This window comes from Hippocampus zosterae, chromosome 15 (genome assembly GCF_025434085.1).
Source record: "Hippocampus zosterae strain Florida chromosome 15, ASM2543408v3, whole genome shotgun sequence".
Taxonomy (NCBI): domain Eukaryota; kingdom Metazoa; phylum Chordata; class Actinopteri; order Syngnathiformes; family Syngnathidae; genus Hippocampus; species Hippocampus zosterae.
This window is the reverse complement of record NC_067465.1, coordinates 17,237,928-17,254,666: the sequence shown is the minus strand read 5'-3', so window position 1 is coordinate 17,254,666 and position 16,739 is coordinate 17,237,928. Positions and strand designations below refer to the sequence as shown.

Sequence of the window (16,739 nt, the reverse complement as noted above, 5' to 3'; positions counted from 1 at the left end):
TATTGCTAACATGCACAGAGATACGCAAATGTTTGTTTGTTTTCTTCTACACCCTTCGCGATCGACTTGGGACCATTCTGTGAGCTACTGGTCCATTGCGATCGACGGCAACCCTGATCTACAGCAATGCTAGTCTTTCAGCAGATATATAATGAGAATTAGTTGAATAGGTTTTGACCATTTAAAGGGGAAGTCAACCCCCAAATGTTCTTTACAATAATACCTGTGTAATAATGTGTGCCTCCCCTCGTCGAAACAATTCTGATGAATATTGCGTTTGTGGAAAATAATCAAAGCATAAAATCCACTCGTCTTTGTCCATCTCTGAGGAGGGCCATTGAGCCACTTGTTGAAATCTGAATATGACCTTGCACTTTCTCAGTGCTCAAGTCACGACCAGTCGCGGCTCAGCCTCAGAAAACAGGTGACCCCTGATTGGTGGTTACCTGAGCCTTGAGCAACTGTCCTGCTATTCTCAGCTGACAGAAAGGGGCAAAATGGCCACCCACGAGATACTTAAAAACAGGTGAATTTTGCTGCTTAACTCATATTCCACAAACGTAATGTGAATCAGATTGCCGTGTTTAGACTAGTGGAGGCACATAGAATATATTATATCTTGGGACTGAGGTCACTTTTAACACCACTTTTTACACCAATAGCCCAGGTGCATTTATCAAACAATGAAAACTCCCATGAGGAGCAGTATGAATGAACTTTTCAAATATGCTTCCCATCCAGATGACTCAGCGGTTCCTCCTTCCAGCCCCAAGTCCTCTCTATCATTCTCGTCCAACCCCTCATCCAGAGACTCGTCCCCCAGTCGGGATCTTTCCATCAACATCAGCTGCCTCAGGCCTCCAGTGGTCATCCACAGCTCTGGGAAGAGGTTTGGCTTTGCTTTACGAGCGATCAGAGTCTACATGGGGGACAGCGATGTCTACACAGTTCACCACATGGTCTGGGTATGTCTCTGTGTCACAAGCGCTGCGGTCGAAACAATAATTATACAGAAGTCAAACTTGAGTCAACTACAGTATGTTTTGTTTCTGTGTGTCTGTCTTTGTCCTTTTTGGCTTTTTCTCCACAAGTTTTGATATGAACTTGTATGTGTGTGTTCAGTGTTCGCACTTCTTTCAGGAGGTTCTCCCGAGTGTTGGCGCATCGGTCTTGGATATCATCAACAGCAGCCTCTCTTCTGGTGTAGTTCCCCAAATGTTTAAACGTGCTGTAGTCCAACCCTTGATCAAGAAATCTGGTCTTGATCCAGATGTGCTGTCAAGTTTCAGGCCCATTTCCAAACTGCCTTTCATTTCCAAAATTCTGGAAAAAGTGGTGCACATGCAGTTGAAACATTTCTTGGATGAACATAACATCTTGGAGGTCTTCCAGTCAGGTTTCAAGACGATGCATAGCACGGAGTCAGCCATGTTACGCGTTTCTAATGACATCCTCCTGGGAAATGACTCTGGAGACCATGTGTGTCTAGTTTTATTGGACTTAACTGCAGCATTTGATACAGTGGATCACAGTATTCTGCTGACTCGTTTGCAGCACTTGGTGGGCATTGGCGGCAGTGCTCTTGAGTGGTTTAGGTCCTATCTTGCTGACAGGACTTTTTGTGTCAGCCTTGGCTCCTCTGAGTCACGCACTGCTCCCCTGTCATGTGGTGTTCCACAGGGGTCAATTCTGGGGCTTCTGCTGTTCTCGCTGTATCTGCTCCCATTGGGTTCCATCTTAAGGAAACATGGTATTCCCTTCCACTGCTATGCAGATGACTGCCAGATCTATGTCCCACTGAGCAAGAAAGACGCCTTCTCATTAAGGCCACTCTTATCCTGTCTGGAAGAAATCAAAACTTGGACGACACAAAATTTCTTGAAATTCAACGAAAAGAAGACAGAGGTGGTATTGTTTGGTCCCAGTGGCCCTTGTACAGACTTGTATAGACTTGGGCCCCCTGTCTTCTTATCTGAAATCAACGGTCTCAAACTTGGGCCTTAAACTGGACAGTGATTTCAAATTCGATCGGCAAATTGGTGCCGTTGTTAAATCCAGCTTCTTTCACCTTATTCTTCCAGAATGCCGCTGCTCGCCTCTTGACTGGTACTGGTAAGAGGGAGCAGATAACTCCAACTCTGGCACCCCTTCACTGGCTCCCCATTCATTTTAGAGTTATTTTCAAGATCCTCCTCTTTGTTCCTCTTTGTCACGCCACCTTAGCTCTCTGAGCTCATCCGCCCCTACACACCTGCCCGGTGCCTCAGGTCTGTGGACCAGACATTATTAGAAGTACCAAGAACTAAACTGAGGCTTAGAGGGGATCGAGCCTTTTCTGTTGTTGGTCCCTCTCTCTGGAATGACATCCCACTGAACATTCGGCAAGCCTCCTCGCTGCCCATCTTCAAAGCGCTCCTCAAAACTCACTTGTATTCTTTGGCATTCGACTCAGCATGACTTAGATTTGTTCTTGGTTTTACAGTTTGGTGCTTTCTACCGCCTTTATTACTGATTTGTCTTACTGTTTATTGTGCATGTTAAATTGCTCCATGTACAGCACTTTGTATGCAGCGATGGCTATTTGAAAGTGCTCTATAAATACTGTTGACTTGACTTGACTTGACAGTGTGTGGAGGAGGGCAGCCCGGCGCACGAGGCCAGTTTGAGAGCTGGTGACCTCATTACTCACGTCAATGGGGAGTCTGTACAGGGTCTTGTCCACACTGAGGTGGTAGAGCTTCTGCTCAAGGTATGGGATGAGACTCACATTGATTAATTGTATAACGGTATATAGTTTCCTCATATTAAGACATATGTTTGGAATAGAGTGGCAACCAGGTGACCCTCCAGACCACTGCTTTAGAAAACACATCTATCAAAGTGGGCCCTGCTAGAAAGACGAGTTATAAGGCAAAGATGGCTCGACGCAGCAAGAAAAGCAAGAGGAGAGATGGGCAGGACAGGTACAGTGTCATTTTGATGTCTCCAATATTATTATATCACTGATTATTATTGAACATAAAAATAAAAACAATATACTGCTGAACTTTCCTGTTTCACTCTGCAGCCGACGGCGTAACATCTTGAAGAAGCTGTCCAAACATACGCCCCCCGCAACTATGCAAAGCAGTCGTAGCTTCTCTTCCGGATTCCACCAATCATCCAGCGACAGCCTCTCTGGCTCCCCCACTCAGTCTCTCTCCCCCGGCCCGTCCACTCCCTGCCGCTCCCCTGCTCCTGACCACTCTGGAGGTGAGTTTGAATGCTTTAACTTGAAATGTTTTCATGAGACCCACCTGAACAATACTGTTCGTATCAAGTTGCTAGAACCAATTTTTTTTAAACAACGGTTAATGCTTATATTCAACATTGTGGTTGTTGGTTGCAGTGTTTCCTAACCTTGAGTAAGCCAAGACCATAATTAAATTGAGTCACATATGAAAAATTTCAGAGCACACCACTCAAAAAATAGTGATCCCTCACTTATCGCGGTCAATGGGGACCGGGGCCCTGCTGCAATAAGTGAAAAACGGGCGAAGGAGGGTTTGCTTCCCCCCCTAGGAATTTTTGTGTAAGTGTATGTGGGTACCAGCATGTTTAAAATATGTAAGCAGTATTTATATTTTACATATTTGATACAAAGACTACAGCAGTACATGAATTTACTTAAATCTTTAATTATAAAACCTGAGACAGTAATTAACATTCATCAGCATTGCCTTCTGAGAGAGACGGCGTTAGCCTCCAGCTAGCTCCTGACCAGCAATCCCCGCGCAGCTGACGTTTTTATGATAAGACAATTAATTGGTATTGATGAAGAGGAAGCGAAGAGAGACAAGCTGCTGCTGACCCCCCTCCCCCTCCCTCCGCCGCACACGTAGCAAACAGAAGAGACAGGATGCCAAAGAATCAACCGAGAGACAAGACACAAGGCTTTCCTAGTATCTCGATACGCTTGGCGGGTCTGCAAAAATGTGCAGCCAATCAGCTTACAGGATAATCCCCTCATGGTGTCATTGATCGATGTTGCGCCGAGAACCAATCATGCGCCTTGAATTAGTGCCTGTTGCCGATACAGTATCGGCATGTACAAAACCTCTGAGTCGTTTGGCATTCTTTTTCTGAATAGAGTACTTTAGAAAAAAAACCACGATGTACTGAAGCCCCAATAAATGAAGCGCAATATATCGTTTATCGCGGGGGTTACGTTCCAAAAAGAACCCGTAAGAGGCAAAATCCGTGAAGTAGTCAGCTTTATTTTTCACAGTTATACAAAACTGAACTATGTATACAATGCAGAGGCGATTGCTCTAAGACTGCAAGGGAAGCTCATCTTCCCCTAAAATGTCAAAAAGTAAATGATCAAATATATGTGTGTATGTACAATTGTGTGGACATGTCATTGACTAAATATGCGCTACAATGCGCTCAACTTTTGTTCCGAATCAGCTTCTTATTACTGGTTACGACGCGATCCTCATTCCCACAGCTTCACTGTGCTTTAAACTGTGTGGACGTTGAGCGTCGACCGCGTGGATCAAGAGAGTTCATTTTAGGTTGTCCCAATGCATTGAAACGAGACGAGTCATTGGATATATGCTGGTTTTGTCCTGCCCATCGGACGCTCAGCTTTTCTGCATGATGATTGGATGATCTTTGTGAGGCTGAATCTCTTTATTGACAGCGAAATGAGCCAATCACCGATCTTATGGTGAAGACATCCTTTTCATTTTTTTTTGAAAAGGAACGGATAGAATACGTATAAATAAATTGACCCATTTTATGATGTAGGCCGAAATTGAGCTTCCCCTCCTTGACAGACCAGCATCCGCCACTGATACAATGAAACCAAAGACCAAAAATTTGCAAAGGTAAATTTGGCAAGCCGTTGGTCAGTCCCTTTGCCAATCAGAATGCAGAACACAATTCACTGTTTAAAAAAAGCATTTCAAAAACTGCACTCAAAAAAATCTGCGACGCCGCAGAAGGTGAACCGCGTTATAGCGAGGAATCACTGTATTGAAATCAGGATAATCTTGTCTTAATTGTCTTCGACATTGACTCACTCAATGTGAAATCTGGGCCTGCTTCGTTGAAGACAAATCTACTACTGTGAGAAAACCCACATTGTTTTGCCATTCGTAGTTTTTGGCGTTTGATACATTTTAGTATTTCTGTGTATTATTTGTCTTGAGCCAAACGCGAATGATGTTGTTTTTCCCTTGTTTCTTTCGATGCAGCTAGTTTTTGTTTGTGCTATAAAATTCCACAGTTACATATTGTCTGTATTGCCAAATGTTTGATTTTGTTGCCAAAGGGTGAGTGTAATCATTTAGAAGAGGAGTGTGAAACTATTTTTTTAACGGGCCACTTTTGAGTCAAATCGTCACTCCGAGGGCCGTTATGACAGTGAAACCACAAAGTTATTACTTTTACACAACAAATTAATGGCTTACAACAGTGAAATTCCTCGACAACGAAATCATGTTTTCAGCAAGAAATTTTTCACAACAGGGGTTTTTTCACGAAATTGTGAAATTCACGATCAGCATTCACTTTCACTTACATAAATTTCTTAGATAATGTATTTTATTTTGCTTCCTCCATCTTTCATTTTGATCACTTTTACCCTCTCTTCCAGCGTCATAGCGTTTCTTGTCTTAGCTGCTTGACATCCAAAGGTCCGTTTTGTAGCAATTCAACGTTCATGCTGCATCTGAATCTAACAATAACAGATACTTACTGGACCCGGTGGCTTTTCTTTCCACTGTATCACTGTCTCTAACTCGACCTCCCCTCGATCGCCATCCAAGACAGCATTGCTCAGCTGATGTCAAGTCAAGTCAACAGTATTTATAGAGCACTTTCAAACAGCCATCGCTGCATACAAAGTGCTGTACATGGAGCGATTTAACATACACAATAACAGTAAGACGGCGGCCCGGTAGTCCAGTGGTTAGCACGTCGGCTTCACAGTGCAGAGGTACCGGGTTCGATTCCAGCTCCGGCCTCCCTGTGTGGAGTTTGCATGTTCTCCCCGGGCCTGCGTGGGTTTTCCCCGGGTGCTCCGGTTTCCTCCCACATTCCAAAAACATGCGTGGCAGGCTGATTGAACACTCTAAATTGTCCCTAGGTGTGAGTGTGAGCGCGGATGGTAGTTCGTCTCTGTGTGCCCTGTGATTGGCTGGCAACCGATTCAGGGTGTCCCCCGCCTACTGCCCGGAGACAGCTGGGATAGGCTCCAGCACCCCCCGCGACCCTCGTGAGGATCAAGCGGTACGGAAAATGAATGAATGAATGAATGAATAACAGTAAGACGAAATGGTAATAAAGGCGGTAGAAAGCACCAAGCAGTCATGCTGAGTCATGCTGACTAAGTCATGCTGAGTCGAACGCCAAAGAATACAAGTGGGTTTTGAGGGTTTTGTCATGCAATGAACTGCCAATGGCAGAACAGCTATGAGTATGTTGTGTTCAGGAAACTCTGAGCTGTGTAAACCAGTGTGGTGGTTGCTGTTGCAGTTTCCGAAACGAAGCAGTAGAGGTCGCTGTTGGATTAGACTTTGTTGTAGTGAATCTGTTCACAGGCTTGAGCAGAGAAAATGATTTCATATCATGCAACAGGGTTTTTTTTTCCTCGTATGGGGGGGGGGGCAGGAGAATGGGAATGGTGTTCCAGCATGAAGATTTTTTCACATTATGGCGTATTTTCGCCCATGTAGGTTTTGTTCTAGAGGAGTTTCACTGTAGTTTTGAAATCAGTCAAGTCAACTAAAATAGTTTTTTTTTTTCAATTATTGTTCAGATGAGTGTAAACCGGGTTAAAAAATGTTTTTTTTTCTTCCGAGGTGGTGGTGATGTTAAGTACCTGGTGCAAGTTGACACAAAGATTTGCTTTGGTGGGCCTCGTGAAATGATGTGGCGGGCCGAATCTGGCCCACGGGCCTAGAAATTTGACACCTGTGATTTAGAATGTTAGCGTCAAGTGCTTATTGTACACTATAGCCAAAGTGCATGCCCATGAGTGATGTCAAGGCAATAAAAGCTGAAAAGTGAGTCATTTCGGCTCCATAATTGATGTTTCACATGAATGCGTATTGTTTATATTGTTTGGTTGTTTAATGACGGAATTCAGTTTACAATTGTAAAGTTGAAATATCTCGTGCAGTAAATGGATGTGTATTCCACAATTGATATATTCTTTATCTGTGTTGTTGCAGACCACAAAAAAATAAACCCTCAAATGGAATGCACGCTTGTGTTCTTTAACGGGAGCACACACATCTCTACCTTCTCACTGTAAAATAGAAACGGCTGAGACATCATACTCACTTTTTGATGCTCTTCGTTTAAACTACATAAACTACTACTATTTATGGCGGGGTATACATACGAGAGCCAGAAGCTATATCACGAGCGTTCATTTTAAAGGCAATGATGAACATTTTTCTCTGTCCCTATCATGTATTGAAAAGTTTATTTTATTTATTTGCCATCGTCTTTTCTCTCGCTGCAGATTCAAGTTCCTCGCCCTGCTCCAGCTCCCCGAACTCCCCAGTACCTCAGGCTCGTCCCAGCTCCCTTCATGTCCTAGGCCGCTACACAAAGGCTGGTCGCTGCAAGTCGACCAGCAGTATCCCACCGTCCCCGCTGGCCTGCATCCCACCTCCCCAGCCTCTGTCTCCTCAGTGCTCCCCCTCCTGCCTTCCCAGCCATGCAAAGTCTTTACAAGGTTTTCACGGTAAAACACTGTCCCCTCCCACGATCGCCCGCCATTCCATGCGTCCCCGCAGTGCTGAGCCACCGCGCTCGCCTCTCCTCAAGAGAGTCCAGTCAGCCGAGAAGCTGACTGGTGACAAAGCAACAGGCGGGTATCATTGTGAGAGGAAAGCCTACAGCGCCCGCCGCCATACTATGGAGGTGCCGCTGTCTGAGCGCGAAGACGTGGAGGAAGACACCGCGACCGGGTTCGTCTGCCTGAGCGAACACGGCCGTCAGGGGCTGTACCTCGGGGGCCAAAGAGGCCACCAGGACATTTGCGGAGGAAGCAACGAGCACCACCGTTCTGCTGCCTTACCACAACATCGCAGCGGTAACCACCACTCCTCCGACGTGGTGGTGATGAGGAAGCTGGCTCTGTCCGAGCGCCGGGACTCCTTCAAGAAGCAGGAGGCTGTGCAGGAAGTGAGTTTTGACAATTTGGATGAGAGGGAGGCTACTCTTCCTGTCACTCAGCCTAAGATGTTCAAGGCATCGTGGGTCAGCTCGGCTCAGTCGGACTCCAAGCTTAAGGTGGAAGGAAAAGCAACACAGGATATGGGAGCGCAGCAGAAAGCCAAGTATAAAGATAAAGAACAGTTTTAGATTTCGTCACCTCACAAAGGATCTAATTTAACGACCAGCTTCTCCTGAGAATGTATGACTTGGCGCTGTGAACTACTCACAAACATTTTGGGATAGTGGACTTTTGGGTGAATTTTCAGGATGACCCTTAAACGCACTCGAATTAACACAGTTTGATCATAATTTGACCGTCTCTAAAATTTTGAATGCACATTTCCGGTGTTTCAGTACTTTTTGAAGAACTTGCCATTTTCTAACACAGAGCTGAATGGAACAGGTTGTGAGCCAACCAATCCATATCAAAGGTGAGATACTTCCACTCTCTGTATATGCTTCCACTCTGTATTTCTGCCGACACTCAAATGGGCGCACACTTCTGCGTTCGATGTAAGGTGGCATGTTAGCATGCATGGCAGGCTGATAGGGCACTCAAAATTGCCCCTAGGTGTGGGTGTGAGCACGGATGGTTGTTCGTCTGTGTGTGCCCTGCGACTGGCTGGCAACCGGTTCAGGGTTTCCCCCGCCTACTGCCCGAAGACGGCTGGGATAGGCTCCAGCGTGCCCCGCGACCCTTGTGAGGATGAAGCGGTTCAGAAAATGGATGGATGAAAAAACAAGCAAAATGTTTTTTAGGAAGGTGGCTGCAATGGATTCATAGCACAATTTCGATCAGGAAAGATATGAGTGTTTTGAATTGTTGCATGGTCATGGAAGGGATTCAACTTGGATGTTTAGGAATTACTGATTCTAGATAGCGGCCCGGTAGTCCAGTGGTTAGCACGTGGGCTTCACAGTGCAGAGGTACCGGGTTCGATTCCAGCTCCGGCCTCCCTGTGTGGAGTTTGCATGTTCTCCCCGGGCCTGCGTGGGTTTTCTCCGGGTGCTCCGGTTTCCTCCCACATTCCAAAAACATGCATGGCAGGCTGATTGAACACTCTAAATTGTCCCTAGGTGTGAGTGTGAGTGCAAATGGTTGTTCGTTTCTGTGTGCCCTGCGATTGGCTGGCAACCGATTCAGGGTGTCCCCCGCCTACTGCCCGAAGACAGCTGGGATAGGCTCCAGCACCCCCCGCGACCCTAGTGAGGATCAAGCGGTACGGAAGATGAATGAATGAATGAATGAATGAATGATTCTAGATAAGGTGTCCTTATTTTGCTTGTCTGACTGTGCAGGAATGATAGTCATTTTGATTTTTGGAAGCTTCATCAACAGGTTACAGCAAAGAGACTGGAAGAGTCAAAGAAAAGCAAATAACCTGGAAAATGTGAATTTTGCCGTTCAGCACCTTGTTGGAGAACAGTGCTTCGTGTAAAAAGTACTGAAACACTGAACAGTTGGACATGTGCGGTGAAAATCTTTGACAAGGTCAAATAAAGTTCATCGCTAAAGGTGATAGTCCATTTAATGTACATCGTGTAACTTCACTCAAAAGCCTAGCAGTGCTCACGTTTTGTGAGGACAGGAGTGTATGTTCATGTGAGACAACCATGTCACCAGACAACTGTGGTCAAGTCCCATCACAAGCTTGAAAATGGATGTTGCACAGCAAAATACGCATCCTTCAGTCCCGTTATCATAAATGCGACTGTCTACCTTTGTTTAATCCCTCGTTGATTGTTTTCTCGCTTTGTTCAGAACACACACCTACAAGGCATTACATTTTGTAAATATACTTGTATTTTAAATGAAAATGCATATTTAAAACTTAATATGCTCATCTGTTTTTTGCAATGCTTTACTGATTGTTAGCAATTGTCAAAAAGTGTAAATACACAGGATGTGTGATGCCCCCCACCAATTATTTTTTGGGTTTGTGTTGCTTTAGGATGCAACAGAAAAATCTATTTTGTGCTGTTTCTCAAAAGGAATTCTCTCACATTATTGGGTCTCATCACTACTTGATATGAGGATCACACTTGAAGGCCAAACATTGGTGCCAAAGAGAGGTTAGCCATAAAGACCATACACAAGTATGGAAAGCTGTTTGAACATTTACTCCAGATCCTTGATATCCAGCTTGAGGTCTATGTATTGGTAAGCTCTTTGTTCTCACTCACAATACCAAGTCAGCACACAGTAGAACGACTCGGGCACTCTCATAAAATGATTGTCCTAAGAGGACGTTTTTTTTTTCTACTATACTAGTGCACGAGTACGGAAAACTGTTTGAACATTTACTCCAGATCCTTGATATCCAGCTTGAGGTCTATGTATTAAGATAAGATAAGATATCCTTTATTCGTCCCACACTGGGGAAATTTACAGCCTCCAGCAGCAAGAATGTATGTAGAAAGAAGAAAGGAGACAGAGAAAAAAAAACAACAAACATCTTTCAATTAAATACAATATGAACACAAATGGATAAATCGCAGTACTATTTACAATTTTCCTTCACATCATTTAATTATTATTATTATTATGATTGTATTTTTTATTCATCAGCCTGACAGCAGTCGGTAGGAACGAGCGTCGGTATCTCTCCTTCTTGCAGCGCGGGTGTAACAGTCTCTGGCTGAAGGAGCTATTGGTAAGCTCTTTGTTCTCACTCGCAATAACAATTCAGCACACAGTAGAATGACTAGGGCGCTCTCATAAAATGATTGTCCTAAGACGAGTGGTTTTTTTTTTTCTACTATACTAGTGCCCCTTTTGGATGACTAGTATGCAATTAACATTTCTGAGTAAACTACTGTGCTGCACTACTACACTGTAAAATCACAACTTGTATTTTTGGGTCTAAAACAGTTATTTAAGTTGGAACAACTTTAAAATATAAATGATTTATATCTATGGCAACAGTGTTAGCACAACAAAGCAAGCAATTATTTGCTTCAAAAATATTTGCTGACTTGACAAGGGACTGTAGTTCTGTAAACCCGTTTCTTTATTATGAAAATCCAAAGAAGCTGATTTTTAGTTGATTTGCCCAACTTACAAATTTTTCTCAGTTTGTTGCCTTGAAATTATGAGTTCACCCACTTTTTCTTTTCAAATTTACAATTTACGAGGCCCAACTAGTAGGTCTATGTCGCGTAGCACTAGCCTTCTTATCAAGGGATATCGCATCTTGACATCTAGGTTAAGGTACTACAAGTCAAGTCAAGTCAAGTCAACAGTATTTATAGAGCACTTTCAAACAGCCATCGCTGCATACAAAGTGCTGTACATGGAGCGATTTAACATATACAATAAACAGTAAGACGAATCAGTAATAAGTAATAAGGCGGTAGAAAGCACCAAGCAGTAAAACCAATAGCAAATCTAAGTCATGCTGAGTCAAACGCCAAAGAATACAAGTGAGTTTTGAGGAGGGATTTAAAGATGGGCAGCGAGGAGGCTTGCCGAATGTTCAGTGGGAGGTCATTCCAGAGAGATGGACCAGCAACAGAAAAGGCTCGATCCCCTCTGAGCCTCAGTTTAGTTCTTGGTACGTCTAGCAAAGACTGGTCCACAGACCTGAGGCGCCGGGCAGGGGTGTAGGGGCGTATGAGCTCAGAGAGGTAAGGTGGCGCGAGATTATTCAGAGATTTGAAAACAAAGAGGAGGATCTTAAAAATAATTCTAAAATGAATGGGGAGCCAGTGAAGGGATGCCAAAGTAGGAGTTATATGCTCCCTCTTACGAGTACCAGTCAAGAGGCGAGCAGCGGCATTCTGTACCAGCTGAAGGCGCTTGATGGAGGACTGGCTGACTCCAAAGTACAGGGCGTTGCAGTAATCGAGCCGGGATGTGACAAAGGCATGAATTACTGTCTCAAAGTGTTCATGTGAGAGGAAAGGTTTTATTTTGGCCAGCTGTCTAAGGTGAAAGAAGCTGGATTTAACAACGGCACCAATTTGCCGATCGAGTTTGAAATCACTGTCCAGTTTAAGTCCCAAGTTTGAGACCGTTGATTTCAGATAAGGAGATAGGGGGTCTACAATCGTCTAGTACAGTGGTTCGTAACCTTGTCAGAGGTACCGAACCCAACCAGTTCATATGCACATTCGCCGAATCCTTCATAAATGAAATATTTTTTTGAAAATATTTTTTACAAATTTATGCCATTAAAAAAGCACATTGATTAAAAATTACATGACCCAAGTATAATTTTTTTTAAATTGTACGATGTACTATCACGACAGTCACATGGTGACTACTGAGCGCACTAAATTTCCCGCAGCACTGGCTGGACAAGCAATGTAATGTGATCATCTGCAGACAGTGATGGCCAAGCGGGGGTCTCATAACTAATTGACATGTTGAGTCGGGTGTGTCTTAATTTAACCTTCATCGCAAAGGCTCCGTCAAACCCTTAGACCGATTCACCGAACCCCCAGGGTTCGATCGAACCCAGGTTAAGTACCACTGTTCTAGTATGACCTACTGGTAGGACAACTACAGATCACTAGTGAGGCAAAACTATACGAGTTGACATCTGGATGTTTCAGGTACTGCTAGCACAAGAAGTTAACTAGTAGTACTTTAGGTCACATAAAAACTTTATTTCTACGCATTAGTACAGTGACAAGGGTGCAACAGTAGAAAAGTTATCCTGCGAAAAATGTGGGGGGTTTTTTCAGCTATTACCATATACTACTGTATAACATTCATGCACAGTAGTAGGACAACTGCATGTTGCTAGAGTGGCAAAACTGTGTAATAGATGGTATGTGCACGCTGTTCAACGACAATTGAAGCACGCCATTGTCAATTAGTGCATAGTTTTGCCTGACTAGTAAAGTAGAGGTGTCCTACTCTTGTGTCAAAGTTGTCCTAAAGACAAAATGTGGACTTAAGTAAAGGCGGCCCGGTAGTCAAGTGGTTAGTGCGTCAACCTCACAGTGCAGTGGTTGTGGGCTCAATCCTGGCTCTGGCCTCCCTGTGTGGAGTTTGCATGTTGTCCCCATGCCTGTGTGGGTTTTCTATTTCCTCCCACAAACATCCAAAAACATGCATAACTGGCTGATTGAACACTCTTAAGTTGTCCCTAGGTGTGAGTGTAAGCACGGATGTTCGTCTCTATGTGCCCTGCGATTGGCTGGCAACGGGTTCAGGCCGCCGCCTACTGCCCGAACAGAGATGGGATAGGCTCCAGTGTGCCCCGCGACCCTTGTGAGGATAAAGTGGATCAGAAAATGGATGGATGTATGGACCTTAAGGAAATCGTCTTAACATTTATTTGATATCGAGTTTAAGATCCATGTCTTACAGTACTGTAGTAGAGCTGGTCATCACTTGAGTTAGTTTGACACAACTTCTGGGGTTCTTCATTTGACCCAACTTTTTGTTTTGGGTGTCAATTAAATAACCTGCAAAACGAAAACAACCTCCATCCTCAAAACTAAGACAGTAATCACCTGGAAGCATCAGTAGCACTGTGTCGGACTAGTCATTCTTTTCCACTACTGTATGACAGCTCTGCACATGAGTAAGACAAATAGAGGTTGCCAGCGTCTAAAAGTTGGCAGGTCAGAAATTAGCCAATTTTGGGTCAAAAAAGGAGCTGGCCATCACTTGGCTTAGTTTGACAAAATTTTGGGGGTTCTTCATTTGACCAAACTTTTTGTTTTGGGGGTCAAATGAATAACCTGCAAAACAAAAACAACCTTTTGGGTTGTTCGTTTGACTCAACTTTTGGGGCTCTTCATTTGACCCAAAACAAAAAGTTGGGTCAAATGAAGAACCCAAAAACTTGGGTTGAATCGACCAGTCGGATCCTCTTCGACCCATTATTGGGTAATTTTGACCCAACTGGTTTTAAGTGTAGTGAGGCAAAACTACACATGGGCATTTGTTGTGTGGGTTAAGATAGTTGAAGTTCTGAATTGTTTTCTTAGTGAGGGCAAAGTGTACGAGGTACATGAACCTTAAGCTTGATAGCACGGTTTGGGAACCACTGCTCAAACTGGGTTTCCACACATGAGGGGGTCTGTTGTACATAACGTGTGCACACTGAAAAGTATTTCCGCAGCAGGATTTTCATGGCGTGGTTATGGTTTTTTTGTTTGTTTGTTTTCGGACCATTTCCTTCTTGCTGTCTTCAACACACTTAAACGTACCTGTCGTGTCCTTCTCTTTATAAATGAGATGTATTTGGTGTACTTGCAAAAGTCTTGGAGACGTGTAATATTTCAGGACCGTTTATCTTTGTCTAGATTAGGAAAAAAAACTGTACAGTGAATCCCCCCAAAATTCAAGCAAATTTTCTTCACTATTATTTGGTGAGTAATTTGGATGAAATACAAAAATATGTCAGTTTGCTAATTTATTATTTATAATTAAATCAAGTTAACTACAAATCCTGAATGGAGGAAGTCAAGAATAGGATTTATTTTATTTTTTTTTACCTAATATACCTGTAAGGAAGCAGTGTTGTCACAGTCAAACTAAACTACACTGTTGATGTGTATTGTAAACAATGATGGACCTTAAAACAGCGGTCGTTGGTGTTTTTGAATGTGACCATGCAAAGGTTGTTGGCCTGCAAATTGAGTTGAGTGCAACTAAAGTGGGTTATAATAATAATAATAATAATGATACATGTTATTTATAAGCGCCTTTCAAAATAGGGTAGGACTGTGCATACTTTACATTCCACCATATTATTCCCACCTTTACCTTTTGTTTTGTTTCTCGTTGTGGGGTTTTTTTTCATTCGCATGTTTGCAAGATGTAAGCGGTTCTTTGGTTTACGCAGAAGCAAATGTGTCTTGGCTGTTTCTTATTATATTGTGTTGGATACATTTTGGTGGTATGCTTTCACGATTTTTATCTTAGTTTATACCTGTTAACATCTTTAAATGTGTTTATATAATATAATGTAGCGAGTCAGCTCCTCAGAAATTGTTGGCCATTGTGTGTGTTGCTCTCCATGTGAGGTGTTAGACTGTCATTTGCTCTCAAAATCCAATTTTTGTGGTTTTAGTGTACTTTCCCAACCAATGGGGATGTTGTTCAGACTGATGTGCCAATGTCTGTTTTTGTTTTTCAATTGTCTTAACAGTGATTGAATAAAATACTCAACAATAAAGGACAACTGAGTCCAAACTTGCAATGTGTTGAATATTTTTCACCTGTCACGCACACTTGCAATTGGGTTGCTACGGTATGTTACTACATAAAGGTGGGTACCATTGCCAAAACTGGACAATTGGGAGGGATGAACTGTAGCTTGTATTCATGTGCTGTGTTTGAGCAGCCTCTTGTCTGTTTCTTAACTTCTAAAATGAGTTCTTGTCAGCTGAAATGCTTAAAAACTTCAGTGGCTGGAATATACAGTGCAGTAAATATTCCCATCCCCGGAATTCTATGGAAACGAATATCCTTCACCCGGAATAAAAACCTATGCATTAACATTTTGACTACGATATTACGTGTTACCGGAACTTGCGTAGCCGGAAATTCCACTACCCGTAACCCGGATGAAGGTGTAATGCCGCGGGAGTTTAAATACATGCAACGCCCACCCGATGCGACGGAAAAGACATAATGCTGAAACAAGTTTTCACTTCGCGTTTTTCGATCATCAGATTCTAAACGACGATGTGTAAGAGTTTTTTGGGGATACACCTGTATTGCAGTTTTTGTTATATAAACAGTTTTTGGACAGTATATTTTTGTATTTTATTGATTGTGTTGTTATACGTGCATTTAGTCAACATATTTGCAGGTTCATAAAGGACATGTACCAGGCTCATTTCCCAAATGAGGAATTTCTGTTATCAGGACAAATTGGACAGTGCAAACACAAGTCCGTACTAGAGAATATTTACTGTATATCAGTCAGCCGTCATGGAGCTTTTTCAAGCCGAGACAACTCGTCTCCATTGAAAACAAAAAAGATGAATGAATTAATAACAAAAACAGCTCTTAAATATAATCTCTGGCATGATTGTGGCATATCAAACAAAGCTTCTATCCTTGCATACCCACTGATGTCACAGGTCTCAGTTGTCACCCAACCCACCAATGCTTTGCGACACTGCCGTAACATCGTGTAGCAGTATGGTAAACGGCCATATGCTACATTTACCCCCTCCCTTGATGGAATCTGGAAAACTTCTCAAATCACAAACAACTAGACAAGGGACAGAACAAAGCCCTTCCTGAGCTGAGCAAACCGGGTAGACTGCCGGTTTACCCGCTTAGCCTTGTGGGTATTCTGCCACGCAACAGGCTAAGCACTAGCTATAACTCAGTCACGTAGTCGTCTAAATAACGAGGTCGGAGGCGGACCCGAGCTGGACGAGGCCCCGGTCCCTCGGGCACAGCTGGTTCACCGTGTTCTTGAAGGCGCCTCACCGGTGTCTCCGGACAAGCAGTAGGAAAATCGTAGTCCCTTTCGGAGAGGTCCAGATCTGCTACAGCTCTTTCATTCAAAGGAGTAGGTGATGCCACTCTCCTGAGGAGGCTG

General features: G+C 43.4%; 1 protein-coding gene across 4 annotated transcripts in view; it reads left to right on the top strand.

Moving 5' to 3' along the window:
• LOC127616658 (microtubule-associated serine/threonine-protein kinase 3-like) overlaps positions 1-15,380 on the top strand; it is a 69,660-nt gene extending 54,280 nt beyond the window's left edge. For all 4 annotated transcript variants that reach the window (XM_052088381.1, XM_052088380.1, XM_052088379.1 and 1 more), the window contains exons 23-28: positions 742-965; positions 2,627-2,749; positions 2,827-2,963; positions 3,068-3,252; positions 7,517-10,372; positions 10,866-15,380. In XM_052088381.1, coding sequence (XP_051944341.1) covers positions 742-965; positions 2,627-2,749; positions 2,827-2,963; positions 3,068-3,252; positions 7,517-8,364 — 1,517 coding nt within the window. In that variant the 3' untranslated portion in view covers positions 8,365-10,372; positions 10,866-15,380. The remainder of the gene's footprint in view (positions 1-741; positions 966-2,626; positions 2,750-2,826; positions 2,964-3,067; positions 3,253-7,516; positions 10,373-10,865) is intronic.
• Positions 15,381-16,739: the final 1,359 nt, after the last annotated feature.